This window comes from Mastomys coucha, unplaced genomic scaffold (genome assembly GCF_008632895.1).
Source record: "Mastomys coucha isolate ucsf_1 unplaced genomic scaffold, UCSF_Mcou_1 pScaffold18, whole genome shotgun sequence".
NCBI classification, from domain to species: domain Eukaryota; kingdom Metazoa; phylum Chordata; class Mammalia; order Rodentia; family Muridae; genus Mastomys; species Mastomys coucha.
In genome coordinates this window covers 60,203,699-60,228,682 of record NW_022196900.1, presented here as the reverse complement: position 1 = coordinate 60,228,682, position 24,984 = coordinate 60,203,699, and the positions used below count along the sequence as shown (strand labels likewise).

At 42.8% G+C, this 24,984-nt stretch overlaps 1 protein-coding gene across 1 annotated transcript in view; it reads right to left on the bottom strand.

Moving 5' to 3' along the window:
* The window catches only part of Cachd1 (cache domain containing 1), a 224,674-nt gene that overhangs the window by 24,818 nt on the left and 174,872 nt on the right, over nucleotides 1-24,984 (bottom strand). The window contains exons 8-17 of the mRNA XM_031377946.1: nucleotides 22,924-23,073; nucleotides 17,702-17,935; nucleotides 13,128-13,277; nucleotides 12,378-12,501; nucleotides 11,273-11,390; nucleotides 9,155-9,323; nucleotides 6,461-6,603; nucleotides 5,633-5,814; nucleotides 4,624-4,734; nucleotides 315-437 (exon numbers count right to left, since the gene is read on the bottom strand). Coding sequence (XP_031233806.1) covers nucleotides 315-437; nucleotides 4,624-4,734; nucleotides 5,633-5,814; nucleotides 6,461-6,603; nucleotides 9,155-9,323; nucleotides 11,273-11,390; nucleotides 12,378-12,501; nucleotides 13,128-13,277; nucleotides 17,702-17,935; nucleotides 22,924-23,073 — 1,504 coding nt within the window. The remainder of the gene's footprint in view (nucleotides 1-314; nucleotides 438-4,623; nucleotides 4,735-5,632; nucleotides 5,815-6,460; nucleotides 6,604-9,154; nucleotides 9,324-11,272; nucleotides 11,391-12,377; nucleotides 12,502-13,127; nucleotides 13,278-17,701; nucleotides 17,936-22,923; nucleotides 23,074-24,984) is intronic.

The following is a 24,984-nucleotide window of genomic DNA, read 5'->3' as shown; positions in this document are numbered from 1 at the left end:
TCAGACACCTGAAGTTAGCCTCTGACCTCTATATGTGCGCGTATGCACATGCACATGGTGTACATACTCTCTCTCTCTCTCTCTCTCTCTCTCTCTCTCTCTCTCTCTCACACACACACACACACACACACACACACACACACACACACACACACACAGAAAGAGGAAGGGAAGCGAAAGAAAACAATAAAACCCTGCCTTAATAGGATAGCCAGGCCATGAATGCAATCTCCTGTATGGACGTGGGCCACATCTAGTACTGATTTGCTCTCATATTGGCGGTAGACAGAAAGTAGTGTCTTTGGAGAGCTTACCTTATTTTGTTGCCACCATCTTGGTTACAAACTGGTAAGAGGTCCATCAGAACTTTGTAGAAGTACCTCAGTGTGAAGTCGATGCCCATCACAGCCACAGTGTGTCCAGAAGACAGCTGTGTACTATATATGAAAGGGACCAATGAAAGTAAGAGTCACATACATGATGTTGTCTGGTACCAGAAATACATGGCTTCCCACCTCCCATGCCTATAAATGCTAAATTACTGAATAAAACATAAAGATGGCTTGAGGGGAAACATTAACAGTCTTGTTATGGCTTTCTGAATAAGACCAGTGCCAAACATAACTGGGATATAACATGGTATAACTGGGAACAGTTGTGGGATATGTTCACCCACCATGTTCATGTTTTTTTTTTTTCTTTTTTTTAAAGCAAAATATCAGTGCAGACATGTGAGAGGTGGCTGGTCTGGTTACTTAAAACAAATTTTAAAACAATTAGGTATGTATGTATGTATGTATGTATGTATGTATATAAGTATATATGCATGCTTATCCTATGTACATACATAAGCATGTATATTTGTATGTATGTAGATGTATGTGGGTGCATGCTTGCCACAGTATATGTGTAGAAGACAATGTGGGTGAGTCACTTCTCTCTCTCTACCTCATGGCTCCAGGGATCAAACTCAGGGCATTAGGTTTGCAGCAGGAGCCCTGACCCTTTGACCCATCTCACAGGCCCTATCGTTACTTTCAGCAGACTTCTAGAAGAGGGACATGAGTGGCTGCATCCATTACTTCCTGCATTTTGCTGGTAAGGAAACAGTTCTCTCAGAGACTGAGTAAGTGTAGTAAGGCTACACAGTATCTATCAGGAACACTGTCCAGTTTTCTTTCCACAACACCATGGTGGACTACTCAAGACATAGTTACATTTAAGAATGAGTCTTCTGCATTGCAGACCAGTAAACCCTCTATCCTGTAGTACTATTATTCTCAAAGAAGGAGAATCTGCAGGGAAATCTGGGCAGTAAAGCCTGATACTACTGGCTAACTTTTTGGTAGATATGGGGGTCAAGTTCTAGCACAGCTAGCTTTATTTATGGGACTCCTGACTGCTATCTGGCCTTTCTAAAGCTTCAGTTTTTCATACAAAAATGAAGATAATAGTACTACTTTTACAAAATAGGTCTGCTGTTGCAATCCAACGTGATAGATAGTGCTCATGATGCTTAACAAGCCACCTCACTATCATATATTAAAGCAGAAGCCACTCTGTGGGAAAGAGTAGGGTTTGTTCAGCATGGAGCATTAAGAGCCCAATAGCTATTATCACCTACCTGCCTGATTACTAGGCATTTGGCCAACATCATGGTATAACTGGTGTATATATGGGTAAAAACTCTCTATTTGCAAAACATACGATCTTAGTCATTAAGTCAGGTCTGAAGGGCTGTAAGCATTTTAGACTATTTAGTTTCTGTGGAAGAAGCTAGGAAAGAATTAGTTTGTATTTTATGAATGAAAACATTAGCCTGGGAATGGTTAAGAGACTTAAATATCATCCTTTCCCTGTACCTGGCTAGCTCTTTTCTACAATACTATATAGCTGCAAGTATGAAGAGTACGCTCCGGTATTTGGGGATATGCTCATTTTATTTCTAAACCTCCTTTGAATGGCAGCTACCTATGTCTGTAGAATCAATAGATGCTGAAGCCTAGATCTGTATTTTACCTGAATTGTAGACAGGTATACTGTTACCATAGCAACTCAAAGAATTGTATAGAACTATGCAGCTAAATCTACAATTTTAAACATAATGGAGCAGGTTGATGGTAATCCATTTATGTGATTTTGATTGTTGAGATCATGTGACCAGGCTCTTTATCCCTGGCAGTGTTATCATACGGTAAGAATGCCCAGCTAGATTGTCAGGCTACTAGAAATGCTTATGGAAGAACAGACAGAGCTTCAATCAGTGACTGCTGAACGCTGAGTTAGAAAACTCTCCCTCCCTCGCTCCCTCCCAAAGCACATATGAAACCAGGGGTGAGTGGCTGTGCTTTAGACATGTGGCATATCTGGGTCAACTGTTTGTTCGGACCAGTTCAAAGCCACAAGGTCAACACCTGAACAGCGCCTGCTATTTATTTATCAGTCAACCTACTTCCCACATTCAAGGCACTGTTCTATGAGCTTTAGGTATTGTTTAAATTAATCATTAAAATAATTATTTGAGATAGGCTATAATACCCCTCTTGCCTAGTGAGGAAACAAAAGCAAGAAGGATTGTTTATAGTCACATAAATCATAAGCAGTACATTTACATCTATTTATATCTACATCTATATCTGTGTATATCAATGAGGGGAGTAGGTTTCCAAGCTGGCACCTTTGCTAAGCCTGTCTATCAGTGCAAGCCACAGGGGCTTTGCCTGAGCAGTGGAAGAGGCCACTGACTTGGTTCTAGACTGTGATAAAAGAAAAAGCCACAGCTCTAAGTAGTTAAATTGCACCCAGCTAAGCAAAAATATTCACACGGTGGGCTCTCTGTGGGCTACAATTTGAGCAGGGCCAAAGCATATGCCTTCTTTGGGGAATCTATATTCACAGTGACTTGGGGGCTGGGATGGAAATGGTGGCTTTTTGTTGTTGGTAAACTCACAGGTTAAACAAGGAAGATAACCAAAGAGGACATCTGATGTTGTCCTCATTTGATAAGTCACCTTGTTCCCATCATGCTTCACGGGAATTGACACCAAAAAGACTCGGCCACCAAAGCACATTGAAACTCTTGTATTTCTCTAATCCTTAACAAAAATGCTCACGCATATACACATACACTCACACACTCGCCTTGACCCATGCACCAAAAGCACATAAGATTAGACAGGCTAAGTGCTCTTGACAACGGGCTACTGTGAGGAGGTCTGATGTGACACCTGGCTGTTAGCTTTGAAAGGCCACTTCGGAGCCCTTTCCTGTTGTCAAAAATGAGATGGACTCTGTCTTGGGAGGAGACAGTCTTTTTTTACTTTTCCTCAACTGGATTAGACCTTATGGAGTGGGTGATAGGTCTCACCCTTCAGACACAAGCTCATCCACCAGATGGCGCTAACAGAAACACTAAAGGATGCAGTCCATATGAGGGTTACCTGTTTAGGTATGAACTTTGTGTAATGGGAGAAGAGTCAAGCAGACATCGTGGCCCTAGAATCACATTTGGCTGGCAGCAGGCATGGCTTTCCATAGAGACAGGGGTCCGATGCTGGAATTCCCTCCTACTCTGCTTTCTAATTATTATCTCAATGAACTTATTATGCCAGAGAAATTCTAACTAGTATCAGTCATTTGATAAATAATGAGCACCACTAAAAACTAAGAAAATTTACTTACTCTAAATTTTAAGGCATCATGCCAGGTTATCAGTAAAATGTGGTCTTTCTGGGTTGCTTTGAGAAAATAGATACTTGTATGATGAAGGGGTTAAAGCAATGTGCCTTCCCATCCAGACTTTCACCGAAGTCTGTAGTATATCAGAACTGAAGTTTTAAGTCATAGGAAACAACACAGACTTTAACCAGTGTCTGGCAATATCAATTTCCAAAAAAGCTCTTAATTTTTAAGAGATACTTTCAAAAACACAAAATAGAACACCAAAGCAAACAACTGATAATTTTAAAGAGTCAGACACAAATAGTCTGATGCCCTGGGACATTGTTCCTCATTAAAAAATATATACCTTTGCTGGAAAACGAAGCGATTCTAGCCATAAAAGTAGTCATGTTCCAGTGGGTATGTCTTTTCCTTTCTGCATGTGTATGTGTGAGGCATGCGTACGGGTGCACCGAAGCATTCTGCGTGGAGGTCTGAGGGTGATAACAAGGGCCTTCCTCAGTCACTCTCCACCTGACGCTGGACCTAGTATTTTATGCATTTGGTTAGTGTAGCTAGACAACTTGCTCCAGGGATTCCTGTCTTCAACTATTGAGGACTAGGATTACTATTATGGGCTGCCACACCCACCTTGCTTTTCATGTGGGATCCAAACTTGATGGATTTGAAAGGTGACTGGAAAAGACTGGTGAGATGGCTCAGTGGGCTAACCTGATGACCCGATCCCTGGCACTTGAATAGTACAGTGGGCAAAGCTGATGACCTGATCCTTGTCACTTGAATGGTACAGGGGAACTGATCTCTTTCTGCGAGTTGTCCTCTGACCTCCACATGTGTCCTGTACATGCATACATGCATGCATGTACACAAACACACATTAAATAAATTAATAAATGGAATTTAGGAGATTTTAAGCGACTAAAAATTAATTAAAATAATTACCTGGATGAGTGAATTGTGTGACTGATTGTCACGACATAGCCAGCTCCTCCAACATCTAAGTAAGGACCCGTCAAGGAAATCAGCCCTGGATTGGCTACTGCATGAAGATACCTAACAGAGACCCAAGAAAAGTCATGTGATTTGGGGGTAGAAACTACTCTAAGTTTGAAGGAGCAGCAAGGTGGTAGCTCTGAAATACTCATTATAAACAGTGCTGTTATGTTAAAAAAATCAAAATAAATCTTCCTTAAACTAAAAAAAGATTTTGTGCATGAGTGTTTTGCCTGCTTGTATTTATGTGTACCATGTGCTTACTGGCGCCTGCAGAGATCAGGTGTCGGATCCCCTGGAAGTGGATTTATAGATGATTGGGAGCCACAATGTGGGTGGGACTGGGAATTGAACCTAGGTCCTTTGCAAAAGATGGCTAATAACTACTAAGCCATCTCTCTAGCTCCTTACTTCTTTTTAAAGAGCTGGGGTTTGAACTCATGGCTTACCCATGCTAGGCAAGTGCTCTACCACTGAGCTACAGACCCACCAAGATTCTCACCTTTTATGTCTGATGATAGTATCAACATAAAGAGTTGAGAAAATGAGACTTTCTGTTCTAATATATAAAGTCCAGAAGTAAAAGAATATTCCTCAGTTTAATGTGTTCATTTCCCAGAGGTCATATATGAGCTGTGCCATTTCATGCCATAACTACATGGAGTAAGACTGAGTGTTCCAGTTCAAGATGACCCTCTAGTCATAAGGTAGACTCAAGCAAGCCCTTAGGAGTCAAAATAGAGAAATGTAAAGCAGTTTGGCCTCAAAATTTCAATGGTGAGATAGAGGCACTGCAATCAAAACATAACCCACAAATCTAATAGTATTAAAAAAATACTGAAAATGAATTTTACCCCTTTGAAAGTGTTATCTCCCATGGCTACCCATTACTCTATGTACTCATCATGGCTCTCTGGACGTTAGGAGAGACTGGGAACTGAAGCCCCCCAAGACTCACCACTGTCTCCTAGTGGGATCAAATGCTTTGTCCATGAGGGAACCAGGATAAATTCTGAGGACGCCATTGGGTGTTGCTATGTAACGGCGGACAATGTACGTGTTCAGGCTGCTCATTTCCATTTGTGTCATCCATTCATCTGTGACGTGGCTGGTCGCCATTACTTCGTTTCTGACAGAGAACTAAGAAACAAAGGACGACATTGCAGGGCCCCTTTAAAAAAAGCTCACATGAAAAGAGTGTAGGCCGCTGGCAGGGCTCCCCAAGGTTCTCTCTCAGAGAAGCCAAGCCCAATTACTACTTCAAAACCTTTCCAGAGCAGATGGATGCAGCCAAACTTGATGATAACAAAGGTTCACGGAATACAGTCAGGGGAGGTGTGACTACTCAGTTGTTCATCTAGCCGGCCTGTCTCAGTTTAAGAAAATTCCTACGGTGAATCATTAGACACACAGAGCACTCTCCCTTTTTGGTGCCTGAATATCATATTTATCTCAACAGACAGCAGAACACTTCTTTACTATGGGAACAATAGAGTGGGAAATTTTCTCTGGTCTCTTTATCGCACCCCCTACTTGGAAACCCCCCAGTGCATATGAGACTTGAAGTAGATTCTTCATGTGGCCTACTGGCTTCTTAATCCATCAAAAGGGTCACAGCTGACTAGACTCCCCCAGGGCACACACTCTGCCTTTTTGCCTCCTGACTACAGAGGTTCAGATGCAAGCAGGGTTGGATACTTCAAAGTTTCATTGGCAGCACCCCCACCCCCCACCCCCTAGGCTGGTGGAAAGGGGCCCCAGAGATGTATCCTGTGCCAGTACGTACTTTGAGCCCCGGGTTAGCAATGAGGCGAGTGTTGTCACTGAGATAGGCCGTGTAATGCTCCACCATGCGCTTGGTCTCTGGCTGGCTGAGGTGCTCATAGGGGGAGGAAAAGCTGCCAGCAGACAGCATGACGGTTGGACTTTCTGAAAGAGACCCCAACAAAGCAGGTCTCAGAACACAGAGACTTCATCTGGGGCCCAAACAAAAGCCATCACTTAGGCTCTGCCAACATGTCTGCTACGGTGGCTTAAATGCCTTCCACCAGGACACAAAGAGCTTGACAATGGGAGCAAAGAAGAAGGGAAGGAAAAAAAAAAGCCACATTCTCTCCCTTCAGGGAGCTTATGGTCCTATGAGTGAAGCAGGGTGGGGATGGGCCCAAAGAGGCAGAAATGCTGGAAGCAGAAATCCTGAGTGCTGTAGACAGGCAAGCTGTGTATTTGCTAGGAAAGAGGGTGCAGCACAAACACGGAGCCAGAGTGGACAGAAGCTGAATCTGCCATTTCCTGGCCATGAAATGTGGGCAAGCATTAGCAAAGTGGGGAAAATAACAATAGAAATTCTCCAGAGTGATGCTGAATGGTGCTTTACTGGTGCCTGCAGAGGAGCACGAGCCAGCGACACCTATTAGAATTCACATCGGTACTGTGATTCAGAAAGAAGAGAGCTGAAATGTTGGCACCAATGCAAAAACCAAATTAAAAAATTATCATCACAGGTGGCATGCAAATGTGGCACAAAACAAAGCTTATAGAGCATCCTTTCTGTATATCCCTAAGTACTATCTCTAACATGGAAACTAGTTTCCTATCTGAGACAAAAACCTTGCAATTAATCATAGCGTGAAACTAAAATGTCTAAGTTTTTATTGTTCAACTTTACCATACTTCTTATTTAATTTAATTTTTTGAAACTGATCGCACTGTGCAGCACTGGGCTGGCCTGGAACTTTCTTTGTAGACCAGGCTAGCCACACCTGGTTAGTTTTTATATGGTGGACAAAAAACCCCACCAAATCAAACCGAATCAAGCCAGTAGTTAACATATTGGACAGTGTAGCTATGAGGAAATATGCAAATGCAATTTAAGTAGGTGGGCTGTTACTTCTTTCTCGCCAGGGGCTCCAACTTGCCCTCTGCCCCCCAGTCTCAGGGCAGTGCCTCTTCTCTGTCAGCAGTAATGCACAGTTTATTGGCTCAGAAGTTAAAAGTCTTACATTAGCTTTTCTGTAAACCATTTAACTAAAATGTGAAATAATTATGTTTTCTTTTATCTACAACAGACATAGAAACCCCAGAGCCCAAATTAAAACAGACAAACAAACAAAGAAATGTAAGATCCAGCCTTCTTTGACTAACATCACAGCCTTTCTCTAAATTGTTGACATTTTTGAAGTATGCCACAGAAAAGATCACTTAGCCTGGCCTGGAGTTTTGGTCTTGTACCTGGAAAGAACTTTGTAGAAATGAATTTAGGAGGAAGTCAAGTTCCACTGTTCACATTTGGAACCCTGAAAATGGAGACTCCATCCTTGATCTCCTAACCTCTGTCCCTTGACTGTCTGCTTGCTGTGTAGTGCGATCATGAATTTTTTTGAAGTATAAATGTTTTCAACAGGGAAAAAGGAAGGCAGCTGTTTATCTAAACAGCGGGCATCCTTTAGTATATTGACTACACAGGCTATACAACCCTCTTCTGTACCTGACATGCCAGACCAACCAAGTGTGTATGACTTAAATATCAGCTTGGCAAATGGGAATAGATAGACCACTCGTTCTCTCTAAACAACAGGGAATACAAATCACACCTACAGTGCAGAATCACCTGACCCCAGAAAGAATGTTATAGAGATAATGCTAAAGATAATGCTTTTTATGAAGATGTGGAAAAAAGGGAAGCCTGTATACCTTTGGCCAGCAGGTAAATAAGTTAGTACAATGGAAGATACTATAGAGGCTCCTCTAGAAATTTAAACTAGAGCTATCATGTTGGTCAGCAGTTCCACCCGGTTATCTAAAGGAATGTTGGACCATACATTTGGTAACCCCATGCTCAATGTGTCGCTATTGATAATAACCCCACATGAAAACAACAGAGGTGTCAAAAAACTAAGAAGGAAGAAAATGTGGTACAGAAATACAATGAAATACTATGTGGCCATAGACTAGTGAAGTCCTGTATAAAACTGGAGATAGTTGTGTTAAATGAAATAAGCCAGGCAGAGAAAGAAAAATATGACATGCTCTCTCACTTGAGGCAGAATCTAAAAGCTCAAGTTGAGAGGAAAAGGGTAGGGAACAGGGCCAGGTGAGTGTGGGGGTAGGGTAGGATGGGGTGGGGTGGGAAGGTAGGGAAGAAACCTTGATGATGGGTGCAGATTTAGCATTAGATAAGGCAAAAAGCTAGGGTGAGCTACTGCATGGTGGAGTATTAATTTTGTTTCTGTAAACTCAATACATAGTCCACACTGGCCTTCAGCCCACAGTGAGCTGCCACTCCAGGCTAATTAGTACCAGCACTGCAGGTGGAAACCATCATACCTGGTGGATTTGCAATTTCTAGAACTACAAACATTTAGTATTTGGGGTGGGGGTGGACAGGCAGGGAGCAGGATTCAAACAGATGTTTAGAATGAATTCTTCTGATCTGAATGAGTAAGAGGATGAAGGGAGCTGAGGAGCCTGTGAGCGTCACCTAGTGTTGCCAGCTGCTTGAAGTGGAGACAAGCACTCGGCTGGCCCAGAAGATCCAGCCGGTGGTACAGGAGCTTGCTACTGGGTACAGTGTTGAGGTTTTTCAATTGCTTGACGGGTATTTCTGGTTGTATCACCACAATACACAGAATGAAGGAAGTGTCTTGTACCTGTAAAAAAAAAAATTAATAAATGAGTAATGGATTCCTAACACAGAAAACTGTATATATTATTTATTTTCTGATGTCTGTGTCTTCTCACTGGGGAGGTGCCAATGCATGAAGGCTATCAGGATATACAGAAGATATTTTCTGTTTTCCTTTCTGTGTCAGGGACCTTGTGGGTAACACAATATCCTACAGCTAAGTGAATGAAGAGAAAAGGAGTCCATTGGTATCTGTGACCCTAGTTTGTCAGGCTTAGATGGGTTAATGGACATGTGTGTGTGAGTGTGCAAGCTTGTGCATGTGTGTGTGTGTGTGTGTGTGTGCGCGTGTGTGACAATACAGGGAGAGTGCAGAGTGAATTTCTACTCTGGGTGTAAATGCACAAGAGTAACCTGGGGTATGGCTCAGTGATAGAGTGCTTGACTCATTTGCCCATGGCCCCTAGGTACATCCTCTAAGCCATAAGAGGAAAAATAAAAAGCATTATTGGTTTTATGAAAGTGCTCTGGGAGTTGACTGTTGTTAACCAGTTGTGAATCCTCACTAAGGGAAGGGCTCAGGGCCAGTCATTACAGAACCCAGCATACTTATTTTGTCCCCTACAAACACTGTCTCTTCCCCAGGTTGGAGGTGAACACTTTCACTTGTTTAAACTCACAGGAAGCACACCGTACTCTTGCCCATTCTACCTGGGTCAGCATTTCTGTTGGTGATAGGCAGGTACTACAGCTCAGTCAACAGTATTTAAACTCCGTGTACTTTCAGATCCACTTTGTCTTAGAAATAGGTATTTGAATAAAATTCAACTAGGAAAATGTCTTCCCAAGAATCAAAAACCAATCACTGACATACACCAACAATGGCTGTCCTGATGCCACTGTGAGATCACAATGTAATGCAGTGCTCATGATGCCTGGTGCCACTGGGATAAAGTAGCCTACTGTGCTGTCAGCCACACAAACGTGTAACTGACAGTCAACTGCAGTACTGGAAGGAAGAGCTCAGTTACACTTTAGGGATTCACTATACCTTAACTTTAATCATTTTATATATTTATATATATTTCTACTTAGACTAAACCATCGTATGTCGTAGTATGTTGGCATCAAGCCACACTTCTCTGCTTACCCTGCCCTGTGACTGCATTAAGCAGCCAGGGAAAGTGACTGACCCAGCTCATGGAGGTTAATAGAAAGCATGACTGCATTATTAAAGTTCAGTAATTAAAATTTGAGGATAAAATGAACATCCTTGCTTATGCTGGTTATAGAACCTTGGATCTCCAAATAATATTGCATCTGTAATGAGATGTGATGCCCTCTTCTGGTGTGTCTATAGACAGCTACAAATGTACTCATATACATAAAATAAATAAATCTTAAAAAAAAAAAAAAAGCCTGCAGGTGGCTCAGCAGGTGGTTCAGTCCTGCTGTGATGCCCTGAGGTCTATCCTGGTAGAAGCAGAGAACCAACTATCACAAGTTCGTTCTTTGGCCTCCATGTGCCCACACATGTACAAAGAAGTAACTGTAATATTTTTCTTTAAAAAAAAAAAACACTTAAAGAGCTTTGGTCTAGCTACATAAATCCATATAGCCACTAGTGAACCTCATGCATATGTACATAGACACTTGTCTGTGCAGGAAAAAAAATCCTGAAAACTGGATTGAAGTGGTTATGATGGGAAATGGGTCAAGGGTGGGAAGAAGAGGATCTTATTTTTTTCCTTTTATATCCTTTCATATGATTTGATCTCTTTGTCATGAACAATTACCGGTTTTCTAAACAAGAAAGGAAAAAAAATATAAACCATCTGTGGAATATCTTCTTTCTCCATCTCTCTAAATCTAGTTAGTCACATAGGCTGACCCACATTCTCCACTTTTCCTGTGAGAAGAGCGCTGAGCTGGACTTCAAGGCCTGTGGAACCCACACAACTTCCTCTCACTCACCATCTTCCAGGCATAGCTCACATTGTAGGCCTCCTTTCCAGTCTCCCTCAGCTTGTTGATGTGCCAAGACAGGGACGAGTTCACAGGGACAGTGATGATCTGGCTGCCGAGAGGGAGGCTGTGTGGAAAAAGAGAACTGAATGCCTCGAGCATGAGAGAGAATTAAGCTCTTAATTAAAGACAAGGAAGAAGCTGTGAGCCAATGGGCACCGCCTGCTCCTGAACAGCATTGAAACTCATCACTTTTGAATGATGCGATGCGTGATTTTTCAATTTTGTAAAAGCATTATGTCAACCCCGCATTAAAAGCCCTCCTCTGCCTCTACCCTGCCCCCCAGTGCTAATTCTTTCCAGAGACCGACTTGTCTCAAATCGCTCACTTATTAATTTTCAACCAATGGGTGTAGAGACTCATTTCTCCATAGATTACTGTCTGCCAAAATAACATATCACAGTTGGAAAACATCCAATCTGTTTTTATTTTAAGAGAGAGTGCTGCGTAAAGTGCTGTGGGACACTAGGCTGATAAGCTATTTATTGGTCCTCATCTCAACTTTTTATTTTGTTAATACATTTCAGTTTGGGCTAAACAGCAGACTTTCCAGAAATGAGCTAACACATACCTTATTTTACAATTCAACTCAATGTAAGTGTAAACTTTGATTGATGGGACATTGTCTCTAAACAAGTTTGAGAGACTTTCTCTGTTACATCCAGAATCTGGCTGCTCTTCTTTAAAGTCCTGTTTTCTAATCTAATTTTATTTAGTATTATTGTATATGTGTTAGCAACATGTGTGTACATGTGTCTGTATGTGACATGGTACAAGTGTATAGTTTAGAGAATGACCATGTGGAGTAGATTCTTTTGTTCTACTTTTATGTAGTTTCTGGATTGCCAAACCTACATTGCAAGCACCTTCACCCACTGAGACAGCGCCTCAGCCCTTGGTTCCTATGATTATTTAAAAAAAAAAAATCACTCAGAAAACCATGGTAACAAGATAATTTCTATACTTGCCTTGCATCCTGTGGCAAACACACATGACTTCAATGGGTCCCCTTCTAAGAAAACATGAAATACTGCACCCCTCATCAATTCTTACCTTAGGATGTTTTGCCGAACCAATTCAAACTTGGGGATGTTTTCATAATGTATGATGTCAGTATGAAGGGGAGGCTCTGACAGTAAGTATGGCCTGGTGAGAGATGGATGCATAAGTGTATACCCTGAAATCACAGAACGAGATGCGTTATAAGGACAATGTAGGAAGATGTTGGCTTTAACAAACGTGCCCATCACTGGATAGAACTGGGGACCATCTGCGAGGGCTGCCAGTGCTTAGAACCCATGTGTGTACTTTAGCAGTCCAATAAAACTCACCCTGTTTTATGTGAGCTCTCATAAATCTCCTGAAGCGTTGAAAGAGGTCTTAGATTACTGAACATTTCTCTAATTGAGGGTACTTAGGGGGTATTTGTCTTTCTAGTTTTCATTTTATTGAATGTAATAATCTGTTATATATAAGCCTTCCTGCTATGGAATTTAAAGATAAGAATACTAACCAAAAACCACCTAAACCTTGTTCTATGCATTATTCATCCCCAGGTCTAACTAACTTCTTGATGTTCTAAAAACCAACAATCTCACAACCCAGCATAGCAGGACCTCATGGTTTGTGAATTCACTTGACATCTCTATGATCCATTTCCACTGCCAGAGCGGTCCTGGTGACGGGCTCTTTGAGAACTCTCTTTATTCCACTTTACTTATTAATACAAGATTATCCACAGGCTGTTTTCTTTAAGTTGCAAATAGAAGTGTTATTTCTTATGATGAACTCTTTGTAAATTACCTTTGTCGTCTATGAGAAAAGTATAGGAAGCTAAAGAGTCTTGGTAGTACGTCACATCTTCAAGGATGTAGGCGAGATTCACGTCCACGCCTACGATTCCCAGGAGGAGGTTTCCAAAGTAACAGGGTTTACTCACAGTCATTATCAAACCTGGGGGTTAAAAAGAAAATCAAAGAACGGCACAGGAACTCTGGACACAGGTTGGAGCTGGGCTCTTGTGAATCATGAAGGTTACTAACACTGGTTGCAGGTTCTCCTGGAAAAAGTTTTCTGTGGTCCAGGCCCTAAGCATTGCCCTTGCAGACTGCCTAGAAAGTGGTGCAAAGGAAGAGAAGAAGGTCCTTTGGCAGTTCAAATATTGCAGTTAGTTTAAATATGGGTGACTCCCCCTTACTTTCCTATGTAAGTCATGCTACTTAAAATCAATAGAAAATATTGCAGTGCCAAATACATGGGGTAAAGCAGTGACATTCAGCCGTACACCAATACACTCTAAATAAGGAGTCTGAAAACAATTTGAGTTGCATTGCAGTTGTACTGGATTAGACACGTGACACTCAGCACAAGATCCCTCGCCGATACTCACAGAACACAGAGCAAAGGAACCACTTTATTGATTTCTAGGGATGCAGAACTAAAATAGGGACTCATAAAAGATACAGTCATGACAGCTCATTAATGTATCTTTTCAAAAACCCCAAGACAGAGAGAGGCAAAGTTAGAAAGATACAGGTACTGAGCACACAGAACTCTTGAGTAGTAGAAGGAAAATTAAATTTCCATAGGAATGCCTTTCTAGCCCTAGAGGCCAGTTCCCACACTGCAGTGTGAAGGGCCAGACAGTGAATACTGTAGGTTTAGGCAGCCCCAGTCTCAGGGACCTGTTCTCTCATACTCCTCTTTTGAAAGCAATTTTTCAAAATATACAGATTATACTTCTCCCACACGACACAGGAGGCAACAGGGTAAACGGAAAGGGAAAGACAGACAAGAGGAAACTCCACAGGGAGAAAGGTGTGGAATAGGGATGCTACGGCTCTAAGAAGCCTGCTGAGCACCAGACTCTCCTGCCTCTGCTGTAAGGCAGGGAAAATCCTGCCACCACCTCCATGGATACAGACACGTTTTCCCAAAGCCGAGACAAGGCAATCTCTCCGATCTCAAACCATGCTGCAACCTGTCAGCTCTAAGTAAATCTCAAAACATAAAAATGGCATGCTTTTCTCTGCCTTGTCGTTTCCTATACCTGGTGGCAGGTTCCCTTGTAGAACACCTTGGGGAAGGATTTGGACACTCTTAAAAACAGGTCTACAAAGAATGGACATCCAAATAGAGAACTGCCGATGCTGACGAGACTCTAGGTATGTTGAATTGGTGTGGTTGTAGAGACCAAGCAAAGGCATCCCTTAGCAGAACAAGACACATTCCTGAAAAAGTTGGGTGAATATTCAATCCATATGGGGTAGGAGGCCTCGCCTAACCTTCAAAGTGCCCTCTATTTAGTTCTCATTTAAAATGTTTCTTTATCCTCTACTGGAAAACAACAGATATTGATGACAGTGGTAACTGCACATCCTGCAGGAGGTTTGTGTGTAGGTCTCCCTGGATGGATGGCTATGTATGGCATATGCAGTGTTTTGAGAACCAATATAGAGACAAAGGTCCCATTGTAGGTCACATCTCTCAGGGCTTCTGTCTAAGACTAAAATCATTTTCATAGACCAGAAAAGTATAACAGCGGTGCTCCACAGCCGAGATGCAGGCAGTCCAACCTCTTCTAGCTATGACAAAAAGAACTGAAAAATGGGCCTCAAACTTATTTTCATTATCAGCTTGGACAGGAGACTCTTTGTATTAAATTAACTAATTACCAATTAATTGATTTGTATGTGCCTATGTCTGTGTATGTATGTACATGTTTGTGTTTGTATATGTGTGGCACTGGCTCAGATGTCAAAGGTCAGTGCCAGGTGTCTTTCTCAAATGAGAGGCAGGGTCTCTGACTGAATCTGGGAATCTGGAACTTACTGATTCAGCTAAACTAGCTGGCCAGGGAGCCCCTGTGGTCTGCCTATCTCTACTCAAGTCAGCACCAGGGTTATAGACGTTGACTCCACATTCCTGGCATTTTACATGGGCTTTAGGGGATCTAGGCTCAGATAAGCTCCTTACTGGGTCATTTCCCCAGCCTCTGGACAAAAGGAACTTGACCCTAATGTGAAAAAAGAAAGTACGTTGAGCTATTCACACTCACAAAATCTCTAAACACTGCCCTCTACTTGAACCTCAAACATATAGTAAGTTTTGTTTTAAAGAAATACATGTTCAGCAAATATATACACATAGTGCGCCTCTACACACAGATAACGATTCATCAAATGATATTTAATTTACAGTGGCTTCTGAGTTAGCATCTATGTCGATTTCTCTGCATTCAAATTCTCAAGCCATGGAGCCAGAGGGTGTGTCACCTAATAAATTGTAGGAATAGAAAAGCATGATAGAAATGACATCCTGGCATGGAAATTCAACAGATGTGTCAACCAATGACTGAAATCCACTGTACAGGATTCGTGAAATGAGACCTGCAGACTAAAAGTTAGAAAACATCAACAAACAGGCGACTCAACTTTCTCACTTAAGGTATAAATTTTAGGAAGGGCCCCACACTACCTCTAACTCTGCTGGGTTCCTAAGCATGGCATTTCTACATCTGTCTTTATTCCTCTCACACAGTATTAATAGGACTTCTTGATCAGTCTCTTATCAGCAAAAACTTAATGACAGGGTTACATACGTTTCCCCTCACTGTGAGGTACGGCACTTGGCTGGCACTGATAGATTTAGATTAAGACACATCCCTTTAAATCACAGGACGATCACTACCGAGAGAAATCGCCTTGGCTGAAGACAGGACTTCCTCAACTCAACACATCTGTGGACCCATTAAGAAAGGAGAAGATGAGAACAACAGCTGTTATGCCTCTTTTTATAAAAGGAATATGTTGGTCTGGGGAGAAGGCTCAGGCAGCAATGCACTGGACCTATGAGCATGAGGACCTAAATGTGGGTCCTCAGCAAGCATGTAAAGAAGCCGAGTGCCATGGCATGTGCTGGCATGGCTGATTCTGGAGCCTGCTGGCCCTCCAGTCTACACATCACTGGTCAACTCTAGGTTCAGTGAGAGACTGAGTAAAAAGGTATCGAGCAACTGAGGAAGAAGGTATTTAATACACACCTCCATTTTTGGTGCATGCATGGCACACTCAAGTGAGTATACTGTACATACATGCACACATACATATGCACAGAACACAACAACTCAAAGTTTCTAGAAAACATTTCCGTATCCTCGCTGCCTTTTAAGTGAGTTCTCTTGCGATGCCAACAACTGCATCTATGAGGGTTCCCAGTTAACAGGAAAATAGGACCTCAGTTTGGGATGTCTTTTGTCGGGTGAGTAATTAGATGCCTCTTTTAACAAAACCTTCTTCATCATGGGCGTGGTGGCATACGCCTTTAATCCTGGTACTGGGGAGGCAGAGGCAGGTGGATCTCTGAGTTTGAGGCCAGCCTGGTCTACAGAGTGACTTCCAGGATAGCCAGGGGATTACACAGAGAAATCCTGTCTCAACCTAATTGAAGAAGAGGAGGAGAAGAAGGAATAAGAGGAGGAGGAAATGGAGGAGGAGGAGATGGTGCTGGAGAGATGACTCAGGTTCCCAGCACCCATATATCGATTCACAAGAGTTTATCACTCTAGTTCCAGGACACACATGCTTTAAACACACATGTGAGCCAAATACATCTACATATAAATATTTAAACATTTAAGAAACATTAAAAGCTAAAATGAAGATTTAAAAAAGGATTCTATTATCTTGAGAACTAACCTACCATTGGCCAGGCATTTGTATAGACACTTTATATATATTACTGTAATTACTATTCACAACTACATTGAGAGAGAGGATTCCCATTTCCTAGGTCAGGTGACTGAATCGTATGACAGTTAAAGTGTTTGCTCAACATTCTGTTCTGGATACTTTGAGCATCAGGATGATGGTGATGGCAACAGCCAAGGCAAACGAGCAGTGATTATAGTTGGGTGGTATGGCAACCACTAGTGGTTGATGAATGTCTATATGTAGGTAGACATCTTAGGACATCTTCTATTCATTAATATTCATCAAGGTATATGAATTCTAAAAAAATTCACAGATTTCTTATTCCCTTAGTAACTGACAGAATGGAGAATTAATGAGTCAAGGACTTAAGTGTGAGATCCAAGAACACAGCCGGGGCCAATCTTTATGTTTCCAAGTACACTGTGATACAAAGTCATTAGTTGAAGCCACATGACTATGGGCCTTTCCTCACGAAGCTGCCTCACAAACTATACCATTACATCTTCTGAGGCTGGAGAAAGAAGGAAAGAGCACTGGGTTTATGCCTTAGAGCACAGCAGGTTAGGTGGCAGACATGTACCTGAGGGACTGAGCAGGGAGGGACACCTTCTCTGTTTGTGCATTCCTTTCCTCTTCCACACAGTGGGATATTTTCTCTAGACTTACCGTCTCCCATCTCGTCAGAGAAGGGGAGGCTGAAGACAGCCTCGTCAATCATCCGATTGGGAAGGTTAGTGTAGAACCTGCCGACTGTGGTCTCCAGGTTGCTCAGCTGGTTCAGGACCATCATGCTTCCCTTAATCACAGGCAAAGCTGTCCGGTCAGGGATTCCATACTTCCCAGAGTTCTGTTCAGCGAGATCCCTGAGGAACGCCAACTCCTTCAAACCAGTCACCCCGTCTACAGTCAAAAAGAAGGGAAAAGCTTGGTTATCTCCAGGCAGCAGTTTGCCACTATGGATACAAATGAGGTCTTGCACTGAGTGAGATGCCTGGGGTAGGGGTGGGCAGTCGAGTCTACTTAGTGAGTTCAGCCAGTGCTATATAGTAAGACCCCGTCTTAAACAAATGAAAACAAAACCAAAACAGCACAGAACAAGAACTCAAAACAAATAGAAGAAGACTTGCAGCATCCAAGTGGTCTCTATAAGGATGATATAGACCCAGGATGATACCAGTTCCCACTGTAAGCCAAAAGCCAGAATTGCTTCAAACGGTCAAGAGCACAGAGGGATTCTTCAAAAGGCTGTGATGAAAAGCACATGGGAAGCGAAGGATGTGCTCTTCCTAAACATTCAGTTGTAAGATTTAAATTCCTTGCTGCACTTATTATCTGAAAGCAAAAGTAATAGTAACAGGTCTGCATTTAATTTAAAGGAGTGGATGAACTTTGGAGAGTTCTTAAGAACTCTGCCATTTTGTTCCTTACGTCTTCGCCTGTAAAACCCCTTGCCAAAAACCCAGGAAACCAAATGAAAGAATTATGGTCTGCATTTAGCAAGGCTTCTAAACCCTCCTCTTCAAGCTCATTTTAATTACAAATGTCTTTATGCTTGATATTGTTAGGATAATACTAAATTTGATTTATTTAATGTATATTTTTTATATTTACAGGGTACTGAAAACTTTGTAAAAAGACTTAAGCATAGTAGGATGTATTGTTCTACAACATCTGTACTCCATAGCACAAAAAGAAATTTAATAAACCCCCCCTTTTTTTAGTTTGCTATTGTTGGCATACAGTCAAAAGGATTAGTAACTGATCTCACATGGGTACACCACTGTAAACAAGTTCAAGTGCTTTCAGTTGTTAGTGAGACTACCACTGCACTTCCAAAAGATTTTGTCTCACAGTCTTGAAGATTTCAACAGCAAACTGAGCTATTCAATCCTTTGAAGAACCTGAAAATTTCAAAGATCACTAGACACATATACTATTAGCTTTCCCCCTATGAAGCAAGACTCTAACATCAAGAGTTCATTTCTATTTTGTTTTTGTGTGTGTGTGTGTTTTGTTTTTGTTTATTTTGTTTGTTTGTTTGTTGAGACAGGGTTTCTCTTTGTAGCCCTGGCTGTCCTGGAACTCACTCTGTAGACCAGGCTAGCCTCAAACTCAGAAATCCACCTGCCTCTGCCTCCCAAGTGCTGGGATCAAAGGCATGCGCCACCACTGCCCGACTCTATTTTTGTTAAATTTAATGTATCATCTATCATTATTCCTTTTTTTATGAGACAAGGTCTTTACTGTGTAACTATGGCTGGCCTAAAGTTTGCTATGCAGACAATCCTGGCTTCCAACTCAGAGAGGTCTCGGCCTCCGCCTCCTGAGTGCTGCTGGGATTAGAGACACATGCCACTCTGACCTGCTTACTTCTGTTTTAAGACATTATATCCAGATAAAATTGAATTTCATGCCGCTTCTTCAGTGCTGAAGGAAAGAAATAAAATTCTTGGGATAAGTCATTTGAGAATCAGATGATCAGTCCCTTGCTTAGCAAAAGCTAAGATGGGTGAGGGGTCTGTTTTAGAGTAAGAGACATGACTGACTTTTGACCACATCTCAGGAGACACTCAGAGGTGACATGATGAAGGGGTCCAGGCAATAGATATATTTCCTTCCCTCAACATTGTCTAGCTCTCAAATGTTAACCCGTGACCACATTTGTTAGGCTCAGCAGAGCAGTGTGGAATGCAGGGTTAGTTTATTGACACTGGCATTTTTTGGATGTTCCATGGCAGACTAGTAAATACACTGGACTATAAATCCACCAAGACAGGCATGCTAGAACCCACCTTTCTCAGAATCCTCTCTGCTGTGGGCTCACAAACTAAAAATGCCCAAAGTCAAGTTTTATGAAGTAAAGTGAGAGATGATGACAGACACAGAGACATCAGAATGTTCCAGCTTCCATTCCAAACTGCAGGCTTGCCCATCAACATCAACCCTGGGTACGCTGTCTAGCTATTCCACCAAGAACCAACAGCTTCCAGAGATTTTTATTTTTCTTGGGACCGTTTCTCTGTCTAACAAGCTCTGGCTATCCCAGACTCAAGGACTCAATTTGTAGACCAGGCTGGCCTCGAACTCACAAAGATTCACCTGCCTCTGCCTCTCGAGTGCTGGGATGAAAGGCACGCACCACCACACCCAGAGACTTCTATACCACAACTGCTAAACTGTCAGCTTTCCCCAAGAGCTTGATGACTAAGCTTTCTCTGAGTTGTAAACTTTCTTTTTCGTATTGTTCCAATAACTCTGACCATTGTGTCTACATCTAAATCCCTCAGAAAAATCCAGCCTTTTCAAACTTTCACCTATATGACATCAAAAGCCTTAGGAAGACCAGGGTGAGGAAAATGGTTACACATACACACACACACACACACACACACACACACACACACACACACGCACGCACGCACGCACGCACGCACGCATGCACGCACCCACGCACGCACCCATGCACACACAGTCATATATACTTATACACACACGCACTCACACACACACGCACGCATGCACATACGTGCACATGCACACACACACACACACACACACACACACACACACACACGGTCTTTTAACATCTCAAGGTGGCCCTGCTTCACTATCTGAGCTCCTGGAAGACCCAGTAAGGGCAAGCGTCTTCTGTTCCAGGGAATGGCAGTCAGAGATGAGTTAGCAGTGTCAGGATGTGTCTGGTGAGACAAAACTGAGAAGCTGAAGAGATAAGGATGGGAAAATGGAGGTTATCATATGTCTTAAAGTGTGGAACTGCCAGGGATTCGGCAAATGTATCCACGACTCTGATAGAAGGATTGGTGCCCAGACAGGTGACACCAGGGACTTTTACTCAGCACCTGACACACACAAGAAGCAATTACTTCCTGTGGGTTTTCTCCCTCCTCTCCTGCCTTTAATTCACCTGCCCTTTTGCCCAATGAGAGAGAGCTTTGTGAAGACAGGCATATGTGAGCACCACAGAGTCTTGGGGAATTTTAATTACCCGCCTCCTCACTCATGAGAGAAAGAAGCAGAACAGAGCAGTGGGCAACCTGAAATGTCCCTGAAAGGTAAGTGCTAAGAAAAAGAGATTGTCCTCATCTATCCTGGCTGGCTAGCTCTTATGTTCAGAACACAATGCACACAGCAAGACACCTCATGGATGCGAGGTTCATCCTTGTGGAAAAGTGAAGGGACAGGGAGCGAGGACACCCTCTGCCCACAGAGGAAGGACACAAGCAGGAGGCTGAGTACCCACTGCTACACAGTAGAAGCCATGTGTCTCAGAAGGATGTGTGCTGTGGCAGTGTTGAAGGAGATGGACCCCAGATGGCCGAGGTGCCCTTCTGTGCCAGCTATGCTGTGTGTGACTGAAAACATCATCGGCCACTCCCTCCCCAGGATCTCTTAGCCATCAGACTCTATGGTAACTTAAAAATTTTAACTTATTCATTCATATATGCATTTATATAGTCATAGATATTCATTTATATTCATATATGCATTTGTAGGTGCCTGTGTGCGTAAGCCAAAAGAGCTTGAGTCACAGGTGGTGGTGAGCTAGCTAATGTTGGTGCTGGATCAGAACTTGGGTCCTCTGTAAGAAGCACAGTCGCTCTTGACCTCTGAGCTGTGTCGCCAGCCCCTCTTTGCTAACTTCAAACATAGATTTTTTTTTATATGTTCAAAGTTATTTTTAATACTCTTATTTTTAATACTATCCCTAGGTCATGAGAGGCCTCAAGCTGGCACACACCTACAATCCCAGCATTTAGAAGGCTGAAGCAGGACCTCAAGTCTGAGGCTAGCCTTGGCTATATAATGAGATGTTGCCTGGGAAAACAAAAAAATTGAAACCTAAGGAAATGGAGAGCCTTGCCGTCAACCCACTGATGGTAGATGTTCAGTGCCTGTGGTGGATGGATGATGGACCAGGGTCTCCCAGGGTGGTTCATAAGGCAGTAAGCCCAGAATCTCTCCAGAATAACAGATTCCTGGGTCCTTCCTAAGAGGGTCTGAGTGAGAAGCTAAGGACAATAGCTAGAATTGGCATTTTGGGGGCATTCTCCATATTAATCCTTAGCTTAGCAAACAGATGATCATTGTCCCTAACCCAGTGGGGGGGCGGGGGCGGGGTGCACAGAGCTCCTAAGTGGAATGGGCTACAGGATGCAGCAAACTTTGTCTCTTAGCCATGAGGGAAGACAATACCCAAGCACTGGGACTGAGACCCTGAGGGAAAAAATGCACTGAGGAAAAAGCTACATATTAATAGGTGTAGGGACACTGTATCACACAGAGGTGCAGAGCAGTATTGTCCACACACTAAAGGTCAGGTGAGTCTCAGATAAGGTGGAGTTTCTATACCCGCTTACCAACATTCAACAGTGAAGCTAGCATGCTTCCAGGGTTTGCTGTACACAAAGGCCTGCAAGGCAGGTCCTCGCTATCTGTATTGGACACCTGAGGATGCTGGAAGAAGCTTCAGGGAATTAGGATATTGATATGCTTGGGAACAGAACAAATCTAGGCCAGTGCTATGGCTTTCTGCAATGCAAAGGGATTGGAGTGGGTATCAACCTCCCTGCAGTAGCAACACCTCTGATGACAGACTTGAGGGAGAACTGAAAAAAGGAGAGATGCAAAACTCTGCCAGACTGTAGAAGTAGAGGAGAGTCAGGAACCAGTGGCTGGCTAGGCAGAGCCAAGGTGAGAAAGAGATGTCCTGACCTACCATGCATCCCAGCACTGGGGACAAGAGAGCTACTAGTGCTCGCTCGCCCACCGGCAGCTGCATGAAAGCCAGGGCACGCGTCCCTTTTCTTTAAGCAGCTCCTGCTTAGAGGGAACTTTCATCTGAAAGGAGATCTCCAAACAGTGCCTACCATTCATGAGGGCGTAGGTAAGAATCATTACGGAGTTGTTCAGAAAGCCATTTTCTTCGTTGATGACTCGGAGGGTCGCCTTTTTATCTTCTTCCGAGGAGTCCTTTGATGTGATACCCGCTGACAGGTAAATGATGACCATGTCTGTGTCTAAACAAAAACACGCGAACCGAGGTTACATTCAGATCCTGCTTGGAGGTAGCTGTGTGGTTCTCTGTTCCGTTTTCCCCGAATGTCCCCACCCAGAGGACCTGCCTGGCCCCATGTCCTGTGCCTTTCCCATGTGATACATTTCCTGGCTTTCATCTTGCTAATTCCTGCTCCCTTCCATCCCTCGATTTCTGGACAGCAAGGCTTCACTTCTCCAGTGCAAACACACTCCTGATACATTTACCAGATGAAAGGCGACAATTTCCTCCAGGCGCTCATGCTGTGTTCATTTAAACCAGTCTAAAAGGAACCCCCCCCCCCAACTTCTGAGACGAGGATTCAGTTTATCCTTTCCTCGGTTATACAGGGCTATTAACAGAAGCCACACTTTGGGGGGCTTGGCTTTAAGGTGGAGGTCTCTTAAGTCTCTGCAGACATGCAAAGTGACTTGCCAGACCCCAACTACTGCCAAACACATTGTGATTTTGAAAGCTTGTCAGTGTAGCAGAGCAAAGTTATGGATGTAGAGACCATACAGTGCTCCAAAATGCTACTGCTTGCTTAATGTTAGGGCCATGTAGGCAAAGGTCGTAACCTCTTCATATGTACATATGGAGAAGTGTTTAGAAAATGGGACAGACACCAGTACCAACTTCACAAGGGTGCCAGGAGGAATGGCTGGATCACCTGAATTAACAGGTAGGTAAACAAAGGCTGATGGCATAATGAGGAAGGTAAACAAGAAGAAGCACCAATACACACCTATGTGTGCATTCCTTTCACTGGTCTGAAGACAACTTGTGATTGAAATTCAAACCACGATTCCAAATTTGGTAAGTGAGAAGCAACTGTAACTCAATGAGAAGACCATCCCCAAAGTGGACTGGCTCAACGGGTAAAATGGATTTCAAAGGTAACACTTAAAAGCTCCGTGTGAGCCGGGCGTGGTGGCGCACGCCTTTAATCCCAGCACTTGGGAGGCAGAGGCAGGTGGATTTCTGAGTTCGAGGCCAGCCTGGTCTACAGGGTGAGCTCCAGGACAGCCAGGGCTATACAGAGAAACCCTGTCTCAAAAAACCAAAAAAAAAAAAAAAAAAAAAAAAAAAAAAAAAAAAAAAAAAAAAAGCTCCGTGTGCTAATGTATAACTAAGTCCCAGGGCCGGCCAGTGCGGGTAGATCTTGGGAGCTTTACAGTTAGCCAGCCTGGTCAAGAGGACAAGCTCTAAGCTCAGTAGGAGACTCTATCACAAAAAATAGAGAGGAGGAATGACTGAGGAAGATGTCCCGACATTAAGCTTGAGCAGGTACTCATACAGTGACATAGACACAGGGTGGTGTGTGTGTGTGTATGTGTGTGTGTGTGTGTGTATGTGTGTGTGTATGTGTTTGGGGTAGGAGTAGAAGTGAGGGAGAAGGGAGGGGATGATGAGAAGCCTACCACTATAGATTAAAAAACAACAACAACAAAATGGATGAAGAAGAGCTGGGTTTCTGCATTTTTTTTCTATAGAAAAGTCTTTGAGTCAATAGATAGTTTTGGACACCCTGTAGGGAATCTTATTGCTGTATAGAGACATATTTGTATACACAGTTATTTCTATAGGTCCTGTTGCTGTTATTTCACTGGGGCTACTTTGGGGTAACCATGGCAGGCAGCTGCCTCATGGCTCTATACATCAAAGGTGATGGAATGTAAGGGCCACTGTTAGGGCTACTTGTTACAAAGTGATACTCAACAAATACAATTACCATTAAAATTATCCTAGGGGTGATACCCTAAACTCTCCCAGTTTGTAAACTTTCATTTTAGGTTTTGAACTGTTCATTACTATGCAGAGATTAATAACATATAGTATCAATGCTGTAGACAACCAACCTAAATTTAATAAAATATGACCAATAATGAACACA